The 24,954-nt window shown below is 50.9% G+C and overlaps 2 protein-coding genes and 1 long non-coding RNA gene across 8 annotated transcripts in view; 2 read left to right on the forward strand and 1 right to left on the reverse strand.

Annotated features, from left to right (window-relative positions):
- Window positions 1–4,889, forward strand: part of ALDH16A1 (aldehyde dehydrogenase 16 family member A1) — a 29,790-nt gene extending 24,901 nt beyond the window's left edge. Inside the window, exons 15-17 of the mRNA XM_066373975.1 lie at window positions 3,122–3,307; window positions 3,625–3,747; window positions 4,605–4,889. Of these exons, the coding sequence (XP_066230072.1) occupies window positions 3,122–3,307; window positions 3,625–3,747; window positions 4,605–4,766 (471 nt within the window). The 3' untranslated portion in view covers window positions 4,767–4,889. The remainder of the gene's footprint in view (window positions 1–3,121; window positions 3,308–3,624; window positions 3,748–4,604) is intronic.
- A 6,209-nt stretch (window positions 4,890–11,098) lies between these two features.
- FLT3LG (fms related receptor tyrosine kinase 3 ligand) lies at window positions 11,099–24,550 on the forward strand. Of its 6 annotated transcripts, none has more exons than XM_066373982.1 (8): window positions 11,099–11,315; window positions 11,941–12,007; window positions 13,780–13,890; window positions 14,074–14,160; window positions 14,632–14,775; window positions 15,197–15,335; window positions 18,893–19,083; window positions 24,233–24,550. In XM_066373982.1, exons 2-8 carry the CDS (start codon window positions 11,975–11,977, stop codon window positions 24,440–24,442), a joined length of 915 nt encoding a protein of 304 aa, XP_066230079.1. In that variant the 5' UTR covers window positions 11,099–11,315; window positions 11,941–11,974; the 3' UTR covers window positions 24,443–24,550. The 6 variants fall into 6 exon arrangements, with proteins under 6 accessions (XP_066230079.1, XP_066230080.1, XP_066230078.1 ...); XM_066373983.1 differs by lacking the exon at window positions 11,099–11,315 and adding an exon at window positions 11,593–11,639; XM_066373981.1 differs by lacking the exon at window positions 11,099–11,315 and adding an exon at window positions 11,647–11,833.
- Window positions 15,352–24,588, reverse strand: LOC136399126 (uncharacterized). Its single transcript, XR_010750100.1, has 3 exons — window positions 24,544–24,588; window positions 19,975–20,066; window positions 15,352–16,040 (listed from the first exon to the last, which is right to left on the reverse strand). It is a non-coding gene; the product is annotated as an uncharacterized lncRNA (long non-coding RNA).
- Between the last annotated feature and the right edge of the window lie 366 nt (window positions 24,589–24,954).

A 24,954-nucleotide genomic window follows, 5' to 3' on the forward strand; every position in this document is an offset into this window, starting at 1 on the left:
GGAGCTACTGCAGCTCATCAGGCTAATGCCATGGAGGGGAGTGCTTGACCCGGAGAAAGATGGCACCTGTGGGCTGTGCGGTAGGAGGACACAACACAGGGGCATTGGACTCTATTTCTCCAGTTCTTGCCTTGAAACCACACTACTCAGTCTCCCCTGAATGACACCAACTCAGTCACCGTCCTCACGCTGGAGCGCAGGGCAAGAGCCTGCGAGCGAGTTTGTGTGCCGGCCGTTAGAGGGTGCCTGGGCTTCCAGCAGCCTTCCTTCTCCCCAAGCGGCAGAGTCCCCGCTGGTTTTCAGTCAGGTATTCTGTGGGCGCCTCTTTCTGGCTCTGGTGCTCTGGGCTGGTGAGCCCAGCATCAGTAGGGCTGAGCGGCCCTGCCCCTCAGGGGGCCTCAACGCTTGAGATATCCCTCCGGATTCTCAGTCGCCAGTGTAGAGGGACTGGGGCTCTGTACCCTGCTAGTGGGCATTTGAACGGGACAGCTATTCTGGAAGACAGTTTGACAGTTTCCTCAAAAGTGAAACACTCATCATATAACCCAGCTATGAGTCCCGAGTACTTATCTCGATAAATTTAATTTTTAGGTTTTAACCCAAGAGAAGTGGAAGCATATATCCACATAGGAATTATGCACAAACGTTTATAGCAGCATTTCTCATGGTAGTAAAAACTCAAAGTAACCCAGATGTCCCTCAGTAGGTTAGTGGATAAACAAAGTATGGCACCTCCTCATGGAATCCTACTCGGCAATCAGAGGGTGCGAACACACCACCACACAGGTGAACCTCCAAGCGACTGTGCTGACCGAAAGAAGTTAGATGGAAAAGGACGTAGACGGTGTGGTTCCATATCTAGAAAATTCTAGAAAATACAGATTAGCCTGGTCTGTGGAGGTGCAGTGGGATAAAGATTCAACCTGGAATGCTGAGGTGGCCAGTTCAAAACCCTGGACTTGCCTGGTCAAAGCACACACAGTAAACAACTTTTACGAGTTGATGCTTCCAGCTTCTACTCTCTCTCTCTCTCTCTCTCTTTTTCTCTCCTCTCTCTAAAAATTAAGTAAAATAAAAAATATATATATAGCCTGACCAGGTGGTGGCACAGTGGATAGAGCATCGGACTGGGATGCAGAGGACCCAGGTTTGAAACCCTGAGGTCGAGGTCACCAGCTTGAGCGCGGGATCATTTGGTTTGAGCAAGGCTCACCAGCTTGAGCCACAGTCGCTGGCTTGAGCAAGGGGTCACTTGCTCTACTGTAGTCCTCCCCGTCAAGATACATGTGAGAAAGCAATCAATGAACAGCTAAGGTGCCACAACGAAAAATTAATGCTTCTCATCTCTTCCTGTCTGTCCCTATCTGTCCCTCCCTCTGTCTCTCTCTGTCTCTCTCAAAAAAAAATATATGTATATATGTGTGTGTGTGTGTGTGTGTGTGTGTATATATAAAGAGAGAGAGAGAGTGCTTAATCTATAGGTAGAAAAAGGTCAGTGGTTGTCTGAGGACAGAGAAGGTTCAAGTAGGCGTTGGGGGGAAGGACCACAAAGGGGCACAGGAGTATTGGGGATGAACTTTATGATCTTGATTGTGGTGGTGGTTTTCTGGGTATATGCATATGTCAAAACTTATCAAATCCTTTTAAAATATGTGCAGCCTGACCAGGCGGTGGTGCAGTGGATAGAGCGTCGGATTGGGATGCAGAGGACCCAGGTTCGAGACCCCAAGGTCGCCAGCTTGAGCGCGGGCTCATCTGGCTTGAGCAAAAGCTCATCAGCTTGGACCCAAGGTCACTGGCTCGAGCAAGGGGTTACTCGGTCTGCTGAAGGCCCGCGGTCAAGGCACATATGAGAAAGCAATCAATGAACAACTAAGGTGTTGCAATGCACAACGAAAAACTAATGATTGATGCTTCTCATCTCTCTCCGTTCCTGTCTGTCCCTGTCTATCCCTCTCTCTGACTCTCTCTGTCTCTGTAAAAAATAAAATAAAAAATAAAAAAAAATATGTGCAGTGTAGTGAACGTCAGTTATAAAGTGTTATTTTATTTTATTTTGTGGCAGAGACAAGGGAGAGTCAGAGAGAGGGACAGACAGACAGGAAGGGAGAGAGATGAGAAACATCAAGTCTTCGTTGCAGTTCTTTAGTTGTTCATCAATTGATTTCTCATATGTGCCTTGACCGGGGGGCTACAGCAGATCTAGTGACCCCTTGCTCAAGCCAGTGACCTTGGACTCAAGCTGGTGAGCCTTGCTTGAACCAGATGAGCCCGTGCTCAAACTGGCGACCTCAGGGTCTCGAACCTGGGTCCTCCGCTTCCCAGTCTGACGCTCTATCCACTGCGCCACTGCCTGGTCAGGCTATAAAGTGGGGTTTTTTTGTTTTTGTTTTTTTTAATAAACAGTTTTTATTTTTATTTATTTATTTTTTTTACAGAGACAGAGAGAGTCAGAGGGATAGACAGGGACAGACAGACAGGAATAGAGACAGATGAGAAGCATCAATCATCAGTTTTTCATTGCGCGTTGCGACTTCGTAGTTGTTCATTGATTGCTTTCTCATATGTGCCTTGACCGCGGGCCTTCAGCAGACTGAGTAAACCCCTTGCTGGAGCCAGCGACCCTGGGTCCAAGCTGATGAGCTTTTGCTCAAGCCAGATGAGCCCGCGCTCAAGCTGGCGACCTCAGGGTCTCGAACCTGGGACCTTCCACATCCCAGTCCAACGCTCTATCCACTGCGCCACAGCCTGGTCAGGTTATAAAGTGTTATTTTTAATGTACACACAAAGAAACCCATGGGCCAGATTCTGAGCCCTCTACACACATTAGCTCATTTCATTTTAACAGCAAATATCTGAGGTAGGTACTATTATTATCCTTACTTGAAGATGAGAAACTAAGGTCCAGAGAGGTTAAGTAACTTGTGTGGTATCACACAGCTAATAAATAGTAGAGCTGGGGCTTGAACCCTGGCCATCTGTCTCTGAACCATCACCTGGTTATATTGTTATTGGAGTTGTTATGGAAAAGGGAAGATGGGATGTGAGGAGGAAAGGGACGGGTAATGGAGGGCAGTCAGGTACCTCTGCCACACCCATGACCTCCCACCTGTCCCTGCAGGTTGCTGAGCTGAGAGGCCCTGTGCTCCGACTTCGGGAGCCACTGGGGGTACTGGCTATTGTGTGCCCAGACACGTGGCCCCTGCTTGCCTTCGTGTCCCTACTGGCCCCTGCCTTGGCCTATGGTAACACCTTGGTGTTGGTGCCCAGCGGTACTTGTCCCATCCCCGCCTTGGAGGTCTGCCAGGTATGGTTGCCTGCCTGCTGCTACTTCCAGCAGCCCCTGGGGCAACAGATAGATGATAGGTGCCCAAGGCCTACAGGGAGAGGCTCTCCTCCTCACCCCTTGGTAATCCCAGTCCAAGAATCCAAGTCTTCAACTCCTCTAGATCCAGTGACCATGTTCTTTAGACCACAAACCTTCACTAGTCGTAACCGCAGTCCCATTTCTTCTGGGTGACCCGTGCCACTGCCCCAGATGCTCACTACCCTGCCCCTACTGCCCTCAGGGTCTCAGACTCCTTCCCTCCCAACCCTGCATGGCCCATTCTCTCTGCCCCCTAGGATATAGCCACCTTATTGCCAGGGGGCCTCGTGAACGTGGTGACAGGAGATCGGGACCACCTGACTCGCTGCCTGGCCTTGCACCAGGATGTCCAGGCCCTGTGGTATTTTGGATCTGCCCAGGTACCCTTTGTTTTCACATCTTCTGGCTCTTCTTTTTCTGAGAATATGGCTCTGCCCCCTTAAAACTTCCATTGCAGCCTGACCAGGCGGAGGACCCAGGTTCGAGACCCTGAGGTTGCCAGCTTGAGTGTGGACTCATCTGGTTTGAGCACGGCTCACCAGCTTGAGCCCAAGGTTGCTGGCTTGAGCAAGGGGTCACTCGGTCTGCTGTAGCCCCCCCGGTCAAGGCATATATGAGAAAGTAATCAATGAACAACTAAGGAACCGCAACGAAGAATTGATGTTTCTCATCTCTCTCCGTTCCTGTCTGTTTGTCCGTATCTGTCCCTCTCTTTGACTCTCTCTGTCTCTGCCACAAAAAAATAACAGAAAAAACAACAAAAAACAAACTTCCATTGCTAAGGGGGGAAACTCCTTGCCAACCAGGTTCTGAAGGGCCTGTCCCTTTAGCACCCTAGTTGCTAAGGAAGAGGATGTGCTTAGCAACAAGGGCCTGAGAACTTACCTAGCGCAAAGACCTTATCTTACTGGACAACCTATTGCTAAGGACCACATCCTAGCAACAGAGTTAGAAGCCCATAGTCTACCCTCTTTAAATTTCCTGGGGACTCCTTGTCAGCAAAAACCTCAGGCCCCACTGGAACATGAGCTGCTCATTGGAAGGAAGTTCCCTAGCCACAAAGGTCAGCCCCATTTCCCTCAACATCTGGAAGGTTTGCTTGCCAAGAGCTGAGCGTTACAGCCACAGGGCCAAGGTCAAGCCCTCACGTCCCTTCTCAGTAATAGTTCTTGTTGCCAAGGAAGCAGCTGCTGGTTACAGAACTGGAGTAAACACCGGTCCCCTGTCTCCATGCCAGGGCTCCCAGTTTGTGGAATGGGCCTCAGCAGGAAACCTGAAGCCCGTGTGGGTGAACATGGGCTTCCCACGGGCCTGGAATCAGGAGGCTGAAGGGGCAGGCCCAGAGCTAGAGCTTCGGGCAGCACGAACCAAGGCCCTGTGGCTGCCCATGGGTGACTGACGCCTGAGTGCCACCCACTTGATCTTGGACGGAGAAGAATTGGACTCCAAGCAGACTCCAGAAGGCTGAAGTTTTTCTCTTATTTTGGTTTCCATGACCTCAAATAAATTCTGACCAACCTTGGCTCTGCTTCTAAGGGTGGGAGGGAGCAGTAACTTTTAGTCTCTCGGAGGTCACTTTAGTTCTGTGATTCAGCAGCCTGGTGGGCTGGCTTCAGTACAACACAGTGTTTGTGAAACAGATAAAGGGGACTTTGAGAAGCCCAGGACAGGACAGCAGGGCTTCCTGTTTCTTCTGTTCTTCTCCATCAGGCAGCTCCTGTTTTTTGACATTCTCTGCCTATGCTTTGCCTTGGAATCCGGTGTGCTGGTATAAAATAAAACACAATAGCTCTCCTGAATAAAGAGCCCTGGTGAGGAACTTGTGCCAATTTCCATGGTGTAAATGTTCCCACCATGTCAGCTGTTCCCATGAGCTCCCCCAGCATACTAGTTTTAGAATTCTTTTTGATGCAAAGAACCCACTGACACTAGCTTAGGATAAAAGGGAATTTTCTGGAAAGCTACAGAGACACCTTGGAGAAGACAGAACAAGATACACATCCAGGTACCTCGGGTCCTGAGAAACTGAATGCAGGCATGGAACCAGGGCAGGTGCTTGCTTTCACTTTATTTTATTTTATTAATTATTTTTTAAGTGAGAGGAGGGAACATAAACTCACGCATGCACCCCACTGAGATCCACCCAGCAACCCTGTCTAGAACCGATGCTCAGTACCAAGCTATTTTTAGCACCTGAGGCTGATAGGCTGAGACCAATCAAGCTATCCTCAACCAGCAGGTGCTTTCTGTGGGCCACGATTTCTTTCTTTTTTTTATACTCTATTTTTATTTTATTTATTCATTTTAGAGAGGAGAGAGAGATGGGGGAGGAGCTGGAAGCATCAACTCCCATATGTGCCTTGACCAGGCAAGCCCAGGGTTTTGAACCGGCGACCTCAGCATTTCCAGGTCGACGCTTTATCCACTGCACCACCACAGGTCAGGCCCACATGATTTCTTGTATCTCTGCTGGTCTGCTTCATTTAAGTCTTTTAGTCATGTGATATTAGGAATGTTTCTTGGCCACTCTGAGCCTCAGTTTGCTTAGCTATAAACTAAAGCTAGTAGTTACAACCTATTGGGTTGACTCAGTGGTGAATACACTAGATGTGCTTAATGAGAGTGCTAGCTGTTAGAGGCTGATTTTGGCCTTGGAGTGAATGAAAAAGAGCACCTTCCTGTCAGTATTTCACTAAGACTGGGCCAAGTCCGTTACTGGTCCCAGGACATTTGGACATGTTTGGACAGAAGAGACATGAATGTGAGTTGGAGGGAAGTCCCAGGAAGCCTATAGTTCCCATCTGTGGTTCCACAACTCACTCCCAGATTCCATGGGCTGCCTCATGTCCTTCCTATTAATTCTGATTATAATTCCTATAAATTTTTTTTAAGTGAGAGGAGGTAAAGCAGAGACAGATTCCTGCTTGCACCCCGACCAGGATCCACACAGCAAGCCCCTACCAGGCAATACTCTGCTCATCTGGAGCCCTTGCTTTGTTGCTCAGCAACCAAGTTATTTTAGCACCTGAGGTGGAGGCCATGGCATCATCCTCAGTGCCCAGGGCCAACTTTGCACAAACCATTCAAGCTATGGCTTGGGGAGGGGAAAAGGGGGGGGGGGGAGAAGCAGATGGTCGCTTCTCCTGTGTGCTCTGACTGGAAATCGAACCAGGACTTCCACATGCTGGGCCAACACTCTACCACGGAGGCAATTCCTATAATTCCTGGGGCAGTGGAGTTTGTGTTTTTTTTTTGTTTGTTTTGTTTTGTTTTTGACAGAAACAGTCAGAGAGGGACAGACAGGAAGGGAGAGAGATGAGAAGCATCAATTCTTTGCTGTGACACCTTAGTTGTTCATCGATTGCTTTCTCATATGTGCCTTGACTGGCAGAAGGGCTACAGCAGAGCGAGTGACCCATTGCTCAAACCAGTGACCTTAGCCTCAAGCCAGAGATCTTTGGGCCCAAGCCACCGACCGTGGGGTCGTGTCTATGATCCCACTCTCAAGCCAGTGACCTTGGGATTTCAAACCTGGGTCCTCCGTGTCTTAGTCCAATTCTCTATCCACTGCGCCACTGCATGGTCAGGACAATTCCTATAATTCTTGAATCAGCGGGAGCCACCTGCAGCAGGTCAGTATCCCACCAGCCCAGACTGCTAGCAATGCCCAGTAGCGCAAAAATTTGATTGGCCAGCCTGGGTCAGGTGTCCACTTCTGGGCCAATCATGTCAATCCAGGGAGTGGGAGCTACTGGTTGATGCAGCCACTTAGTCAATCAACAGGTATCTATTGATTGCCCGCTATGAATGATACACCACTCTAGGTGCTGGGGAAATAGACATGAACAAGACAACTTGGCCTCTGCCTGGTGGGTGGTAGCACAGTGGATAGAGTGTCGACCTGGGATGCTGAGGACCCCAGTTCAAACCTGGAGGTTGCTGGCTTGAGCAAGATGTCACTAGCTCTGCTGGAGCCCCCCTCACCCCCATCAAGGCAAGTATAAAAAGCAATCAATGAACAACTGAAGTGATACAACTATGTATTGATGCTTCTCATCTCTCTCTCTATCTATCTCTCTCTCTCTCAAAACAAACAAACCAAAACAGACAACTTGGCCTTATAGAGTGTGTTAAAGGTGTATTAGTTTCCTGTAGCTGCTGTAATAAATAACCAAAAAGTTAGTGGCTTAGATAAAACAACACAAGTGTATTGTCTTACAATTCTGCAGGTCAGAAGTCAAATGGGTTTTACTGAGCTAAAGTCAAAGTGTCAGCAGAAGCTGGGAATTTATCTCTAAGAGCACTAGGGAGCCATAGAGGGTCTGTGAGCAAAGGAGAGGTAGGCTCAGCCCTGGTTGAAAGACACACAGATAGAAGCTAAGGTGTTATGTACTATAATAATAGAGGAACCTCAGGGCACTCTGGGGCCCAGAGAAGGCACACTACCCAGCATGTGTGTGTGTGTGTGTGTGTGTGTGTGAGAGAGAGAGAGACAGAGACAGAGACAGAGGTGGCAGGAATCTTCTCAAGGACGATGCTGTCTTCATTGATGGTGTTTTTTCCAGCTTTATTGAGGTATGATTGACAGATAAAATTATATATTTCCGTTGTAGAAAATGATTCTTTAAGGTGTACAAAATGATTTAATATACATATGCAGCCCTGGCCAGTTGGCTCAGTGGTAGAGCGTCGGCCTGGCGTGCAGAAGTCCCAGGTTCGATTCCCAGCCAGGGCACACAGGAGAAGCGCCCATCTGCTTCTCCACCCCTCCCTCTCTCCTTCTTCTCTTTCTCTCTCTTCCCCTCCTGCAGCGAGGCTCCATTGGAGCAAAGATAGCCCAGGCGCTGGGGATGGCTCCTTGGCCTCTGCCCCAGGCGCTAGAGTGGCTCTGGTGGCGACAGAGCGACTCCCCGGAGGGGCAGAGCATCGCCCCCTGGTGGACAGAACGTCGCCCCCTGGTGGGCGTGCCGGGTGGATCCCGGTCGGGCGCATGCGGGAGTCTGTCTGACTTGTCTATCCCCGTTTCCAGCTTCAGAAAAATACAAAATATATATATATATATATACATATGCATTATGAAATGATTATCACAATCAAGTGAATAAACATCTATTGGCTCACATAATTACCTTTTGTGTGGGTGGTGAGAACACTTAAGATCTACGCTCTCAGCAGTTTCCAAGTACAATACAGAATAGAGTATCACTGACTCTAGTCACCACACTGTACATTTCATCCCCAGAACTTAACTCATCTTTGAAATGGAAGCTCGCATTCTTTGACCAACATCCCATTTCCCCCACACCAGCAACCACCCTTTTACTCTTTGGTTTTATGAATTTGACTTCTTTAGAATTCATATATGAGATCAAACATTGACTGCGATACTGCCACTCTGCAAAGCTTATATTTCACATCTTTATCCATTTGTCAGTCGACACTGAGATTGTCTCAATGTCTTGGCTCTTGTGAATGAGTAATGCTGCCAATGAACATGGGAGTACAGTTATCCCTTTCAGATACTGATTTCATTTTCTTTGGATATATACCCAAATGTGGAATCACTGGATCATAAAGTAGTTCTATTTATAATTTTTTCAGGACCCTCCATACTGTTTTCCACAGTGGCTACACCAACTTGAATCCCCACCGACAGTGCACAGTGGTTCTCTTATCTTCCTGGTAGTGGCCATTCTAACAGGTGTGAGGTAGCTTCTCATTGTGGCTTTCACTTGTGTGTCCCTGAAGATTAGTCATTGCATTCAGTCTGAAGTCCATGAGGATCTGATTAGGCTGGAGAAGTGGCATTTGAGATCTTGCTTCCCCGCAACTGTTACCACTTTAGGCTCAAATAAACTCTTCTAAAAATTCAGGGGAGGGGGATGGCAGAGAGCATCTCAGGCAGAGGGAACAGCATGTGCAAAGGTCCACAGGAGAGCAATAGCTTTGGGGGAACTGTAGTGGGTTGAACAGTGGTTCCCTAAAAGATATGGCCACATCCTCCTCCCTGGAACCTGTGAATATGACCTTATTTGGAAAAACAGTCTTTGCAGATATAATGCCGTTAAGGATCTTTGATCTTTATTTTTTCATTATTGATTGGTTTTAGGAAGAGATAAGAAGAGAAAAACATTGATTTGTCGTTCCACTTATTTATGCACTCATTGGTTGATTCTAGTATGTGCCCTGGCCAGGGATCAGACCCACAACTTTGGCATATGGGGATGACGTTGGAACCAGCCTAGCCTGGCCAGGGCATCATTAAGGATCTTGAGTTAAGATCATCCTGGGTTATCCAAGTGGGCCCTAAATCTAATGACAAGTGTTTGTACAGGAGACAGAAGAGGGAAAGACACAGAAGGGGACAAAACCATGTGAAGGCAGAAGCAGAGGTGGAACTCTGTCTGCCAGCTACCACCAACCCCTGCACTCTCCCCCCTCCCCAGCTTAGAGGTGGAAGATTGGCAAATTAGGCTGAAAACCTGTATCTCAAAGCCCCAAACACTGTAGGCCCTGGCTGGTTGGCTCAGTGGTAGAGCATCGGCCTGGTGTGTGGATGTCCTGGGTTCAATTCCCAGTCAGGGTACACAGGAGAAGCGCCCATCTGATTCTCCATACCTCCTCTTCCCCCTTCTCTCTCTCTTCTCCCATAGCCGTGGCTCAATTGATATGAGTACATTGGCCCTGGGTGCAAGGGATGGCTCCATTAAGCCTTTGCCTCAGGTGCTAAAATTAGCATGGTTGTGAGCATGGCCCAAGATGGCAAAGCATCGGCCCCAGACAGGGTTTGCCAGGTGGATCCCAGTCGGGGCACATGCAGGAGTCTGTCTCTCTGTCCCCTCCTCTCACTCGGAAAAGTGGGGGAGAAAAAAGCCCTAACACTAATTGTGATTGGTCTTTCTGGGCTGACCAGCCCCCATCTCAAGTAATCTCATTAGCATAAACTTAAGTGAAGTCAGGGGATCCCTTATGAATAGCAGACACTCTTATCCCTTCTCTGGGAAATTCCCAAGAACTCAGAGGTCGTCTCCCAGGAAACAGAAAAAAAGACCAGATGTGGTCTCTATATACAACAATAATGAGGAAGGAAAGAAGCCAGGATGCATTTGTTCATTTACTTATTTACTTGACAAATATTGATTGAGCACCTGCTGTGATTCAAGTACAATTCTAGATGCTAGAGATCCAGCAGGGTAAACAGACACCCACCATCATCCCGGAGCTGATGTCCCAATGGGGGACAATGAAGAAGGTAAGTGCACTATGTGTCAAGAGGTGATAAGTGACAAGGGAAAGAGCAAAGCAGGTGTACAATTTGGACAAAGGTGACTGGGAAGGCTCTGCCTGTGTGTTTGAGCAAAGGCCTGAAAGCAATGTGGGGGGGGGGAGTGAGTCAGGTGGGTATCTGGAGGTGGGTATTCAGGCTGAGGGATCTGCCAGTGCAAAGGCCCTGGGGCAGGAGTGTGTATGTCTCAGGCTCAGAGAGGAGGCCAAGGCAGAGAGGCAACGTGGCTAGATCTTGCAAGTCTGTGTGGGCCATGGTGAGGACTTGTCTTTTCATTTGAGTGGCAGGAAGCAGGGGAAGGTTTAGAGCAGAGGAGAAAGAAGAGCTGATTTAGGTCTTCACAGCCTTCCTCTGGCTGCACATGAGGCACAGAGGGAGAAAGGAAAGGGTGGTGCTTGGGAGACCGGGGCGGAGGAGGGGACAGGACACACCCGGATTGTGAAGGCGGAGGCCAGGAGAGGAGGCCACAGCGGTATTCAGGTAGAAGACGGTGGCAGATCTCAGGTGATGGCAGCAGATGGTGAGAAGTGATTGGACAGACTATGGATACATTTTGAAGGTCAGCGAACAAATTTGCTGATGGACTGGACTGTGTGGGCAGTGAGAGGACAAGAGGCACAAGTCCATACCAAGGCTTTGGGCCTCAGCATCTTGGTACAGAAGGTAGGAGGCGGGAGTAAGGTTCAAGGCGAAGATGAAGGGCTTAGGGGGACCTCCTCCTCGCCCTGAGTGCATTGGTTCCAGCTAAAGATAGATCCGGGTTCCAGCCCCAGCTCCTCATTCAGTCTCTTCTCCGCGGGAGAATTGACCCAAACTCAGCCCTCCTGGGGGAGGCGCCCTTTGGGGCGTGAGTAACCACTAGGTGGCGCCCCTGATTCAGAAAGATCCACCCCCATTCACTATCCCCCTCCAAAATTTTCTTTCACTTTCGATCTTTGACTGTCACCCGGCCTGGCCCCTTCCACACCCATCTGGGGGGAAAGCCTGGTGCGAGAAGAGAAATGGGCTCCGGGTCCCCGAGGGGCGGGGCTGGGGTGCCCATCCTGGGCCTGAGAGAAGAGGAGTGGGGGTCGGATTCCTGGGCCCCTGCCTGGGGAGGGTTCCGGGGACCGGTCGTCGGGGTTCTTGGAAAGGGAGATGAGGAGTTTTCGCCGTAAATGGGGCGCACGCAGGAAACCCGAGTAAGAAGGAGGCGGAAACTTAGCCACATCAAGGGGCCAAGGGAGGAGCGAGTGAGGGAAGGGCTGGGGTGTGGAGACCCAAGACCCACTCTTCCGTCCCTTCCAAGATCCGGCCACAGGCATGAGGGGCTTCCGACGGAGATGATAGTATTGGCACCAGCCTGGAGCCCAACTGTGCGTATCCCTGAGGGTCAAGGTGGGGGAAAGGAGGGAGGTGTCATGATGGTCAGACAGGTGGGGCAATGCAGAGAGGTGGAGGGAAGAGAGACAGAGGTGGGAGCGATGGGCAGGATGGAGGGAGATGGACAGAAGTGGAGGGACATGGGCAGAGTTGAGGGAGATGGGCAGAGTTGAGGGAGATGGGCAGGGGTGGAGGGAGATGGACAGAAGTGGAGGGAGATGGACAGCGGTGAAGGGAGATGGGCAGGGGTGGAGGGAGATGGACAGAAGTGGAGGGAGATGGACAGGGTGGAGGGAGATGGACAGCAGTAGAGGGAGATGGGCAGGGTAGAGGGAGATGGACAGAGGTGGAGGGAGATGGACAGAGGTGGAGGGAGATGGGCAGGGTGGAGGGAGATGGACAGAGGTGGAGGGAGATGGGCAGGGTGGAGGGAGATGGACAGGGTGGAGGGAGATGGGCAGGGTGGAGGGAGATGGACAGAGGTGGAGGGAGATGGGCAGGGTGGAGGGAGATGGGCAGGGTGGAGGGAGATGGACAGAGGTGGAGGGAGATGGACAGGGTGGAGGGAGATGGGCAGGGTGGAGGGAGATGGACAGAGGTGGAGGGAGATGGACAGAGGTGGAGGGAGATGGGCAGGGTGGAGGGAGATGGACAGAGGTGGAGGGAGATGGACAGAGGTGGAGGGAGATGGGCAGGGTGGAGGGAGATGGACAGAGGTGGAGGGAGATGGGCAGGGTGGAGGGAGATGGACAGAGGTGGAGGGAGATGGGCAGGGTGGAGGGAGATGGATAGAGGTGGAGGGAGATGGGCAGGGTGGAGGGAGATGGACAGAGGTGGAGGGAGATGGACAGGGTGGAGGGAGATGGGCAGGGTGGAGGGAGATGGACAGGGTGGAGGGAGATGGGCAGGGTGGAGGGAGATGGACAGGGTGGAGGGAGATGGGCAGGGTGGAGGGAGATGGACAGGGTGGAGGGAGATGGACAGAGGTGGAGGGAGATGGACAGGGTGGAGGGAGATGGACAGAGGTGGAGGGAGATGGGCAGGGTAGGGGGAGATGGACAGGGTGGAGGGAGATGGACAGAGGTGGAGGGAGATGGACAAGGTGGAGGGAGATGGACAGGGTGGAGGGAGATGGGCAGGGTAGGGGGAGATGGACAGGGTGGAGGGAGATGGACAGAGGTGGAGGGAGATGGACAAGGTGGAGGGAGATGGACAGGGTGGAGGGAGATGGGCAGGGTGGAGGGAGATGGACAGAGGTGGAGGGAGATGGACAGGGTGGAGGGAGATGGACAGAGGTGGAGGGAGATGGACAGAGTGGAGGGAGATGGACAGAGGTGGAGGGAGATGGGCAGGGTGGAGGGAGATGGACAGAGGTGAAGGGAGATGGACAGAGGTCGGAGAGGTGGACAGGGTGGAGGGAGACGAACAGGGTGGAGGGAAGAAACAGTGGGAAGTGGGCACAAACGGGGCAGAGGGGACCCAGATGGAAGGAGAAATGGGAGACAGGAGCACAGAGGGGTAGAGGGTGGACCGGGAGGAGAAGATTCCAGGCAGGAGCAGAGACCGAGATCAATGGGGCAACTTGGGGGACTGAGACCAAGGAGACTGGAAATTGGACAGCGTGGGACAAAAGCAGAGAGAAAAACAGGGACAGAGGGTCAGAGGTGGGCAGCCATGAGAGAGCCTGAGGCGGGACCGGGAAATAGAGGGACTGAGCCCCGGAAAAGGAGGGGTGAGGGTCAATAGAGGCACCCCTCCCCCACAGACCCCCCTGCTGCTCCTCCTGCTGCTCAGCCCCGGCCCCGGCGGGGCCTCGGACTGCTCCTTCCGCCACAGCCCCATTTCCTCCACCTTCGCCGACACCATCCGCAAGCTGGTGAGCGCCCGGCTCCGTCCTCTTCTGCTGTCCCTTTTCAGGCTGAGGGTCTGGCGCTGAGTCTGAGTTCCCCCCGTCCGGGTCTCTGTCTTTGGGGTTGCCTGTCCCCTTCTCCCTGGGTCTCTCTTCATAGGTCTGTTTCCTCCTGTCCTCAGTCCAGCCTGAATCCATTTTCTCCCACAGTCTGACTACCTGCTTCAAGATTACCCCGTCACTGTCGCCTCCAACCTGCAGGACGTGAGTCACAGATGGGAGGGGCCTGGGATGGAGGTAGGAAAGAGACTCTAGATGCGCCATTCCTAAGGGGTCCTGGCTAGTTTGCCAGCCCAGTTCCACCTCCCCTGGGACCCAAGAGCCCTGCCCCAGCCCCTCCCCCCTCAGACCCGGGAGTCCTGACCCCCAGCCCCTCCCCCCTCAGGCCCGGGAGTCCTGACCCCAGCCCCTCCCCCCTCAGGCCCGGGAGTCCTGACCCCCAGCCCCTCCCCCCTCAGACCCGGGAGTCCTGACCCCCAGCCCCTCCCCTCTCAGACCCGGGAGTCCTGACCCCCAGCCCCTCCCCCCTCAGGCCCGGGAGTCCTGACCCCCAGCCCCTCCCTCCTCAGGCCCGGGAGTCCGGGCCCCCCAGACCCGCCCCCCTCAGACCAGGGAGTCCGGCTCCCAGCCCCTCCTCCTCCCTCAAAATCGGAGTCCGGGCCCCGGCCCCTCTGCCCACGGGACCCAGAGCTTGGGCTCTCTCCCCAGGACAAGCTCTGCGGGGCCTTCTGGCGTCTAGTCCTGGCCCAGCGCTGGATGGAACGGCTCAAGTCTGTGGCTGGGTCCCAGATGCAAAAGCTGCTGGAGGATGTCAACACCGAGATCTTCTTTGTCACCTCATGTGCCATCCAGGTCAGCCCTGAACTTGGGGGACAAGTGACGGGAGCGAGATGTCTTCCTAGAGAGTGGGAAACGAAGCTCCGTTCATCCTCCCTGGAGATTTCTTTAGTCTGGAGGAACTCAAAGGGTGTGTGGCTGGAACCCCAGTCCCACTGGGACCCGTTGCTGGGGAATAGCACTTCTCTAAGCGCAGGAGCGTGGGGCGGGGCCAGCCCAGTGCACCCATGCTGCGTTTACGGTATTCCCCAGGCCCTGCTGCAGGGCGTTGCTACGGGGGTTTCTCCCAGAGCAACCAGGAGAAGGAGAGGATCTAAATGCCCTCTGGACGCAGGCTGTCCTGGGCTCCGTTGCTGGGTGTCGCTGAGCAGGGAAGGCCCTTGGGCTGAGATGCAGGGGGTGATACTGTGGTGACATCTCCCTCCCCTGCCCCCAGCCCCTCCCCAGCTGTCTTCGCTTCGTCCAGACCAACATCTCCCACCTCCTGCAGGACACTTCCGAGCAGCTGGTGGCCTTGAAGCCCTGGATCACCCACTGGAATTTCTCTGGGTGCTTGGAGTTGCAGTGTCAGCCCGGTAAAGGCTCCCAGCCCTCCCAGCTGCCCACAGCCCCGCCCCCTCTGCACAAGGCGTCTCAGACCCCGCCTGCTCCCTTGGGCTGCGTGACTTTGGGCAAGTTCCCCCCAGGTCATTCCCCTTTCCAAGCCCCAGCTGACCATCTCTGAGAAGGGACAGCACTCCCTTCCTGTTTCTCTAAGGCAGCCGTACAACAGTATATGACAAGCCAGTTGTTTGAGTGTGTCCTTTCTAGTAGCCATTTAAAAAAAGTTAAAAAGAAAAAAGGTAAACACACTTTTTTTTTGTGACAGAGACAGAGAGAGGGACAGATAGGTAGGGACAGACAGACAGCAAGGGAGAGAGATGAGAAGCATCAATTCTTTGTTGCGGCACCTTAGTTGTTCATTGATTGCTTTCTCATATGTGCCTTGATGTGGGGGTTGGAGGGGCTACAGCAGTCTGAGTGACCCCTTGCTCAAACCAGCAACCTTGGGCTCAGGCTGGTGAGCCTTGCTCAAAAAAAATAAGCCCGCGCTCAGGCTGGCAACCTTGGCGTCTCAAACCTGGGTTCTTCATGTCCTACTCCAAGGCTCCATCCACTGCGCCACCTCCTGGTCAGGCAAACTCACTCTTGTTCAGGGTTTTATATTCTGTCCACCTTCTTATGGTGTTACTCAGAGTCTTTTGGTCCTTGTCAAGTTTGTCTACTAGGTCTGTCAAGTTCTGAAAGGGAAATTTTATTTATTTTTTTAAATGAGAGGAGGGGAGAGAGAGAGAGAGACAGACAGACAGACTCCTGCAACCCCATCTTGGGCCAATGCTGGAACCAACTGAGCTATCTTCAATGCCCTGGGCCGACACTCAAACCAATCAAACCACTGGCTGAGGGAGATAAAGAGAGAGAGAAGGGGGAGTGGGAGGGGAAGGGAAGTAGATGGTCACTTCTTATGTGTGCCCTGACTGGGGATCAAACCTGGATGTCTGCATGCTGGGCCAATACTCTACCCACTGATTCAGCCAGCCAGGGCCAGTGAGAGAGAAATTTAAAAAAGCTCTCAACCTAAGTAGATTTTTCTCAATTTCTCCCTCCATTTCAATCTCTCTCACTCATATCTAACTTTGTTTGTCATTTATATATACATTTTTTTAGAGGGGGGGACAAGGACAGGAAGGGAGAGAGAGATAAGGAGCATCAACTCATAGTTGCAGCACCTTAGTTGTTCATTAATTGCTTTCTTATATGTATGTGCCTTGACCAGGGTGTGGGGGGCTTCCAGGCGAGCCAGTGACCTCTTGCCTAAGCCAGTGATCTTGGGGTTCAAGCAAGTGTGTGTTGGGCTCAAGCCAGTGACCCTGGAATGTGTCTATGATCCCATGCTCAAGCCAGGAATCCCGCACTCAAGCTAGTGAGCCCACAGTGAAGCTGGCGACCTCGGAGTTTTGAACCTGGGTCCTCAGCGTCCCAAGTCAACACTCTATTCACTATGCCACCATCAGTCAGGCTATATTTACATTTTTTAAAATGCAGTCTTCTTTTTTCTTTTTTTTTTATAATTTTTTAAAAAAAAATTTTTTTATTTATTCTTTTTTTTTTAGAGAGGAGAGGGAGAGACAGAAAGAGAGAAGGGGGGGAGGAGCTGGAAGCATCAACTCCCATATGTGCCTTGACCAGGCAAGCCCAGGGTTTCGAACCAGCGACCTCAGCATTTCTAGGTCGACGCTTTATCCACTGCGCCACCACAGGTCAGGCATATTTACATTTTTAACTATTTATTTACTCAACCAAATTTTATTAACCATTTCCTTGGTGCCTGACATTGGAGACACAGAACAGTAAAAGACCCCAAGTTTGTTCACATGTAGGGTAGACAGACACTCTAATCAGGAGACAGGCAATAAACATGCAAACAAACAGGAAAATATCTGTGTGCAAGGAGCCCATGTAGGCAATTAAAACAGGAATCACAGTCCAAGGTAGTTGGTTAGAAAGTCACAGAAAGTAGAAAACAAGGCAATAGCCAGTGCAAAGGCCCTGAGGCAGAATCCTGCCTACAGTGAAAAGGCCTGTGTGGCTGGAGCCAGTGAGGGGAGAGTGAGAGATGAAGGTATAGAGGAAACAAAGGGGACCAGATGGTGTGGGCTCTGCGAGCCAAAAGAGCTTCATACATGGCATCGTTTATTGTTTATTATCTGTTTGTTTATATAATTCATGTACATTAAACTCTTTTTTGTGTGGCAGAGACAGAGAGAGGGACAGATAGGGACAGACAGACAGGAAGGGAGAGAGATGAGAAGCATCAATTCTTCATTGTGGCTCCTTAGTTGTTCATTGATTGATTTCTCATATGTGCCTTGACCATGGGCCTTCAGCAGACCGAGTGACCCCTTGCTCGAGCCAGCGACCCTGGGTTCAAGCTGGTGAGCTTTGCTCAAACCAGATGAGCCCGTGCTCAAGCTGGCAGGTGACCTCAGGTCTCGAACCTGGGTCCTCTGTATCCCAGTTCGCAGCTTTATCCACTGCGCCACCGCCTGGTCAGGCTACATTAAACTCTTATATGATCTAGTGACCACTAAGTAGTAGGCTCTGGGAATAAACAAATAAATAAGACAGATAACATATCTATCACCCACATGCAGCTCATAGACTGTATCAGGGGAAGAAGAGGAATAAACAAATGAACATTGAAGCACTAGAAACATTTGTTCAGTTATAAAATATGCAACCTAGGCCCTGGCAGGGTAGCTCAGTTAGTTAGAGCATCATCCCAAAACACCAAGGTTTGTGGGTTCAATCCCTGGCTAGGGCACATACAGGAATGGATTGATGTTCCTGTCTCTCTCTTGCCAGTCATCTCAATAAAATCAATAAATAATTTTTAAATGCATAAATAAGTGGAACAAGTCAATGTCCTTCTCTCTCACTCTTTCTCTCAAAAATCAACAAATGGCCCTGGCTGGTTGACTCAGTGAATAGAGCATCGGCCTGGCATATCGACATCCTGGGTTCAGTTCTCAGTCAAGGCACGCAGGAGAAAGGACCATCTGCTTCTCCACCCCTCCCCCTCCCATTCCCCCTTCTCTCTCTCCCTCTCTCTTTTCCTCTGGCAGCCATGGCTCCATTGGTTCAAGTGCATCAGCCCCAGGTGCTGAGGATGGCTCTGTGGAGCCTCTACCTCAGGTGCTAAAAAATAGCTCGGTTGTGAGCATGGCCCCAAATGGGCAGAGTATTGGCCCTAGATGGTGGTTGCTGGGTGGGTCACCATTGGGGTTTTTGTCTCTCTATCTCCCCTCCTCTCACTTGGAAAAGAAGAAAAACATTTTTTTAAATAAAAATATCAACAAATAAATAAAAAATGAGAACTTTCTGGTGGCAGACACTGTTCCAAGCTCTGTTTATGTATTTAATTTTTGTGACAACCTTAGGATGTAGGTATAATGACTGTCCCCATTTTATTGATCAGAAGACAGGCACAGAGAGGCTGGCAGCCCACCAGAGATCACACAGCCAGCACCAGAAAGGCCTCTCCCTAGCCTGACCCTTCTCCTTGGTCACCTGGGCTCCTCTCTCTCCTCAGACTCCTCCACCCTGCTGCCCTCAAGGATTCCCAGGGCCTTGGAGGCCACAGCCCTGCCAGCCCCTCAGGCCTCTCTGCTGCTCCTGCTGCTGCTGCTGCTGCTGCTGCCCATGGCCTTCCTGCTGCTGGCCGCCGCCTGGTGCCTGGACTGGCGAAGGAGGAGGTGGAGGACGCCCTACCCTGGGGAGCAGGTGAGCCAGCAGGGTGGGCAGAGGGCCTGGGCAGGGCTGAGGGGCGGCCGGAGGCCCCAGTTGCCCAACTGTGGCTGACCCTGGGGAGGCCGCAGGGGGCTCCCTGCCTCCAGACCCCAGGAGCACTGACTCATCCTGGTGAGTCTTCACCAAACTGGGAACTCTTTGTGTGTGTGTGGAGGGCTGGCAACAAGGGAGGGGTGGATCAGCTCTGGATGCAGGAAGTCCCCTCTGGGGCCATGATGGGGACAGACTGGAAGAAGGGGCCTGGAGGCCAAAGAGGAGGCTGGGTGAGTGTCCAGGGAAGGAGGACAAGGGCTGAGCCAGGCTGGGGCCACGGGGATGGAGAAAGGGAGGGCTGCCAGGGGTCAGGAGGGACAGGGCTGGAGACTGACAGGCTTGAAGGGTGACACAGACCACCTTGGGTCTGGCCCAGTGACTGGGTGGACAGGGAGGGGGAGATTAGGAAAAGACAGTGAGCCCAGCGGGACCTGTGGGCATGAGGGGCCCTCACAGAAATATTTAGATGCAGGAATCTGCAAGCCTGGGGACAGTCCTCTTCTGGATCGGGAGGGGGGCAGCCTGTGCAAAGCCTGCCAGGTTGGACAAAGTTCAAGGTGTTCCAGTAACTTCAGCCAGCCTGAGGCAGGTGTGGGTGGGGGTTTGAAAAGCACACAGGAAAATCTAGGCTTAGATGCCAGTCAAGGGAACTGAGACTGCCTTCCCAGGGCAGCACCGAGCTGTGGGAGGCCTGCGATGGAAGGAAGAACCCAGAACAGGTGTGGGGGCAGAAGGTCGGTGGGCTTGGGAGGGAGGAAGAAGGGAGGCTATAGTTGGGTCCACAGAGGCCCAAAAGGATCTAACTAGAAACATTTCACAGTAACTACTTACGTGCATAGTGCCTCAGGGACACAGGCCTTGCACTGAGGGTTTCCACAGGTTCACCAACTGGAGGTGCCATTATTATCCCCATTTCACAGAAGCTGAAACCAAGGCCCAGAGAGGTAAATAATTTGCCAAAAGTCACACAGCTTGTGAGTGGCAGAGCCAAGATTTGACTTTGGGCTGTCTGGTTCTGGCAGCTGTGACTTTCACTCCTCTGCCTCAGTTTCCTTATCTGTACTAAAGACTGATAATAGTCCTTCTGCCACAGAGCTGTCTAGAGGTAAAGTGAAGTGACACATGTAAAGCCCTCAGAGGAACATGGGCCCAAGGAAATGGAACAGAAGCCACACATAGTCATATTTGAAATAAAGGAGGTCCTGGCCAAGTAGCTCAGTTGGTTAGAGCATCATCACAATACACCAAGGTTGTGAGTTCACAAATAATGAACAACCAATGAATGCATAAATAAGTGAGACAACAGATTGATGGTTTTTTCTCTCTCCTTTCCTCTCTTTAAAGTCAAGAATTTTTAAAAATTTTATTTAAAAAAAAAAGAAACAAGTACTTTATTATTATTATATTTTGAGAGACAAGAAGGAAGAGAGAGAGGATAGAGAGTGAGAAGCATCAGCTTGTAGTTGCTTCACTTTAAATTGTTCATTGATTTCATCTGGTACATGCGGGGGGTGGGGGGATGTGGGTGAGGGGTAATGGCTCAAGCCCAGCCAGTGACCCCTTGCTCAAGCAAGCGACCTTGGATCATGTGGATGATCCCGTGCTCAAGCTGACCTCAGGGTTTCCAACCGGGACCTCAGCATCCTAGGTTGATGATCTATCCTCTGTGCCACCACTGGTCAGGCATAAATAATTTATTTTATTTCACCCTGTGTATTCAAAATGTTATTTCAACATGTAATCAATATTTTAAAAAACTATTAATGGTATATTTTACACATCCATTATTTTTCCTTTTTTTTTTTTTTTTTTTTTTTTTACAGAGACAGAGAGTCAGAGAGAGGGATAGACAGACAGGAACGGAGAGATGATAAGCATCAATTATTAGTTTTTCATTGTACATTACAACACCTTAATTGTCCATTGATCGCTTTCTCATATGTGCCCTGACCGCGGGCCTTCAGCAGACCGAGTAACCCTTTGCTGGAGCCAGTGACCTTGGGTCCAAGCTGGTGAGCTTTTGTTCAAACCAGATGAACCCATGCTCAAGCTGGCGACCTCGGGGTCTCAAACCTGGGTCCTTGGCATCCCAGTCCGACGCTCTATCCACTGCGCCACCACCTGGTCAGGCTACATCCGTTTTTTAAAAAGATTTTTTTTTTATTTTATTGATTGATTTTACAGAGAGAGGAGAGGAGAGAACAAGAAATATCAAGTCATAGTTACTTCACTTTATTCATTGATTGCTTGTTGTATGTGCCTTGACCGGGCAAGCCCAGGGTTTTGAACCGGCAACCTCAGCGTTCCAAGTCAATGCTTTATCCACCGCGCCACCACAGGTCAGGCTAAAAAGATTTTTAAGGCCTGACCAGGCAGTGGCACAGTGGACATGAAGGACCCACGTTCAAAACCCCGAGGTCAACGGCTTGAGTGCAGGCTCACCCAGATTGGGCGCAGGGTCGCTGGCTTGAGTGTGGGATCATAGACATGACCCCAAGGTCATTGGCTTGAAGCCCAAGGTCCCTGGCTTGAGCCCAAGGTCACTAGCTTGAGCAAGGGGTCACTCGCTCTGCTGTAGCCCCGGGGTCAAGGCACATATGAGAAAGGAATCAAAGAACAAGCAATCAATGAACAACTACCGTGTTTCCCCGAAAATAAGACAATGTCTTATATTAATTTTTGCTTCTAAAGACACGCTAGGTCTTATTTTCAGGGGATATCTTATTTTTCCATGAACAAGAATTCACATTTAGTGGTGAACCAAAAAAATAAATTTATTGCCTGACCAGGCGGTGGCGCAGTGGATAGAGCGTCGGACTGGTATGCGGAGGACCCAGGTTCGAGACTCCGAGGTCGCCAGCTTGAGCGCGGGCTCATCTGGTTTGAGCAAAAAGCCCACCAGCTTGAACCCAAGGTCGCTGGCTCCAGCAAGGGGTTACTCGGTCTGCTGAAGGCCCACGGTCAAGGCACATATGAGAAAACAATCAATGAACAACTAAGGTGTTGCAATGCGCAATGAAAAACTAATGATTGATGCTTCTCATCTCTCTCCATTCCTGTCTGTCTGTCCCTGTCTATCCCTCTCTCTGACTCATTCTCTGTCTCCGTAAAAAAAAAAAAAAAAAAAAAATCAACATTTATTAATATACTGTAGTCATGTCATCACAAACATCAGCATAACCAGCCAAACTCTGAATTCCATCAAGAATTTCTTGTGACTCTATTTCCATGTACAACAATCTACCCTGTTTCCCTGAAAATAAGACAGTGTCTTATATTAAGTTTTGCTCCTAAAGACGCGCTAGGTCTTATTTTCAAGTGAGGCCTTATATTCCTAAGCTTGAAAAAAATTGCACGAGGTCTTATTTTCGGAGAAACAGGGTAAGAGGCCGCAACAAAGAATTGATGCTTCTCATCTTTCTGCCTTCCTATCTGTCTGTCCCTATCTGTACCTGTCTCTGACTCTCTCTGTCTCTGTCAAAAGAAAAAAAAAATTTTTTTAAGGCCCTGGATAGTTCCCTCAGTGGTAGAGCGTCATCTGGGCGTGTGGAAGTCCTGGGTTTGATTCGGGGTCAGGCACCCAGGAGAAGCGCCCATCTGTTTCTTCACTGCTACCCCTCTTGTGTGTGTGTCTCTCTCTCTCTTTCTCTCTTCTCCTCCCGCAGCCATGGCTCAATTACAGCAATTTGGCCCTAGGTGCTGAGGATGGCTCCATAGCCTCCACCTCAGGCACTAAAAATGCCTCCAGATGCAAAGGAGCAAGGGCCCTAGATGGGCAGAGCATCGCCCCCTAGTGGGCTTACTGAGTGGATCCCGGTCAGGGCGCATGCTGGAGTCTCTCTGCCTCCACTCCTCTCACTAAAAAAAAAAGAAAGAAAGAGAGAGAGATTTTTAAAATATATTGATTGCTTTGAGAGAAAGAAATACTGATTTTGTTGTTCCAAGTTATTTATGCATTCATTGGTTGATTTTTTTAAAAAAAAATTTATTTATTCATTTTAGAGAGAACAGGGAGAGATAGAGAGAGAGAGAGAGAGAGAGAGGAGAGAGAGAGAGAGAGAGAGAGAAGGGGGGAGGAGCTGGAAGCATCAACTCCCATATGTGCCTTGACCAGGCAAGCCCAGGGTTTTGAACCAGCGACCTCAGCATTTCCAGGTCGACACTTTATCCACTGCGCCACCACAGGTCAGGCCTGGTTGATTTTTTAAAAAGATTTTATTTATTGATTTTTGGTGGGGGGGGGGGGGGGGAGAGAGAATGAGCAGCATTCCTATGTGCCTTGACCTGGCAAGCCCAGGGTTTTGAACCAGTGACCTCAGCAATGCTTTATTCTCTGCGCCACCACAGGCCAGGCACATTGGTTGATTTTTGCATGTGCCCTGACTGACTGGGGATCAAACTTGCAACCTTGATGTATCAGGAGGACACGAACTGATCTGCGAGGCCAGGACTTTTACATCTGTTCCTCATACCAAGTCTTCAGAATCCGTGTGTATGCTACCTTCACGGCACATCTCAATTCAGAGGCTACGTTTTTTATCAGAAATACTTGACCTGTACTTAGATTTCATGAAGTGTACAGTAGCAAAAGGAGACTTGCCTGATTAAGCTGTTTGAAATATACAGTTTTCCAATAACTGGATCGAGGATCAGTTTCTAAATTTAATAATTTTTCATTTCAGCACTTGTTTTGGAACAGACCTTTATTACAATTTTTTTGAAAAGAAATACATCGAGACGTTTTCTTTGTGGCTTGTCCCTGCTAACATGTTTCCCCACTCTCTCAATAACCATACTATTAAGTTAAAATCAGGGAAAACTTCAAACTCAGGCGCACTGGCCACACGTGGGGTTTTGGTATTCCTGCGGCTGGGACCGTGGCCTCCTCGGCAAGCGCAGACCTGGGACGCGTCCGCCCCTGCAAAGAAGTCTTTGGGCAGCGAGGCCCTGACACGGGAGTGCTTGTCTGGGCGAGGAGGTGTTTTCAGCACCAAGTCCATGAAGGCCCTGAGCTTGCCGCCTCCCTTTCCTCTGTCCACGGATCCCCACAGCCCAGTGAGACAGACGCATCTATTACCCCATTTTGCAGAGGACTCTGAGGCCCAGGGAGAGGAGTCACCTGCCAGAGGACACAGAGCCGGGACTCGGAGGAGGTCAGCTAGAGACTGGTCCCTTCCTCGGCAGCACTGCCCCTGTCACTCTCTCCCCAGGACGGAGGCAACGCCAGCACCCAGCGCCGACCCTAGCCCCACCTGCCCCCCTCTGTACAAAGCCCTCGTCAGCAGGAAAGTGTATATAAATCATCCTTTTTCTACCAGCTCTGGTCAGGCCTGTCTGTGGATGGGACGATTGGGGTTGGAGTCTTGGTGTTTTCAGTGAATGCAGTGTTTCACTCAATACCTGTTTCCTGAGGCCTCCTGGGACCCCGGGACAGTGCAGGGCAATGCTGGGCCCCAGAGTCCGAAGCAGCTCAGCCCTCCCGGGGCTCCTGGTCAATGGGGGAGAAGACACGAGACAGCCTCAGTAGATAATCGCTCTGATCTGGGAACTCATAAGAGGCGCCTGACACGGCCTGCGGGCCACCACGTGTCCTACAGCTTGTTCTCTCTTGAAGGGGTTACAGCGCTGCCCCGCCACGTCAGACGCCTGCGCCACCATGTCAGACGCTATGCTCGAGGGATATTAGTCCCTCAAAAATATGGCGGCAGAGGCTGGACGGGCCCAGCCCCACCAGAGCCCGTTCCACACCACGTGATCGCTCGCCCCGCACAATCATGGCCGCCGAGGTCCTTGGGGAACGATTCCTGGATT

Source organism: Saccopteryx leptura, chromosome 3 (genome assembly GCF_036850995.1).
Source record: "Saccopteryx leptura isolate mSacLep1 chromosome 3, mSacLep1_pri_phased_curated, whole genome shotgun sequence".
In the NCBI taxonomy this organism is placed as follows: domain Eukaryota; kingdom Metazoa; phylum Chordata; class Mammalia; order Chiroptera; family Emballonuridae; genus Saccopteryx; species Saccopteryx leptura.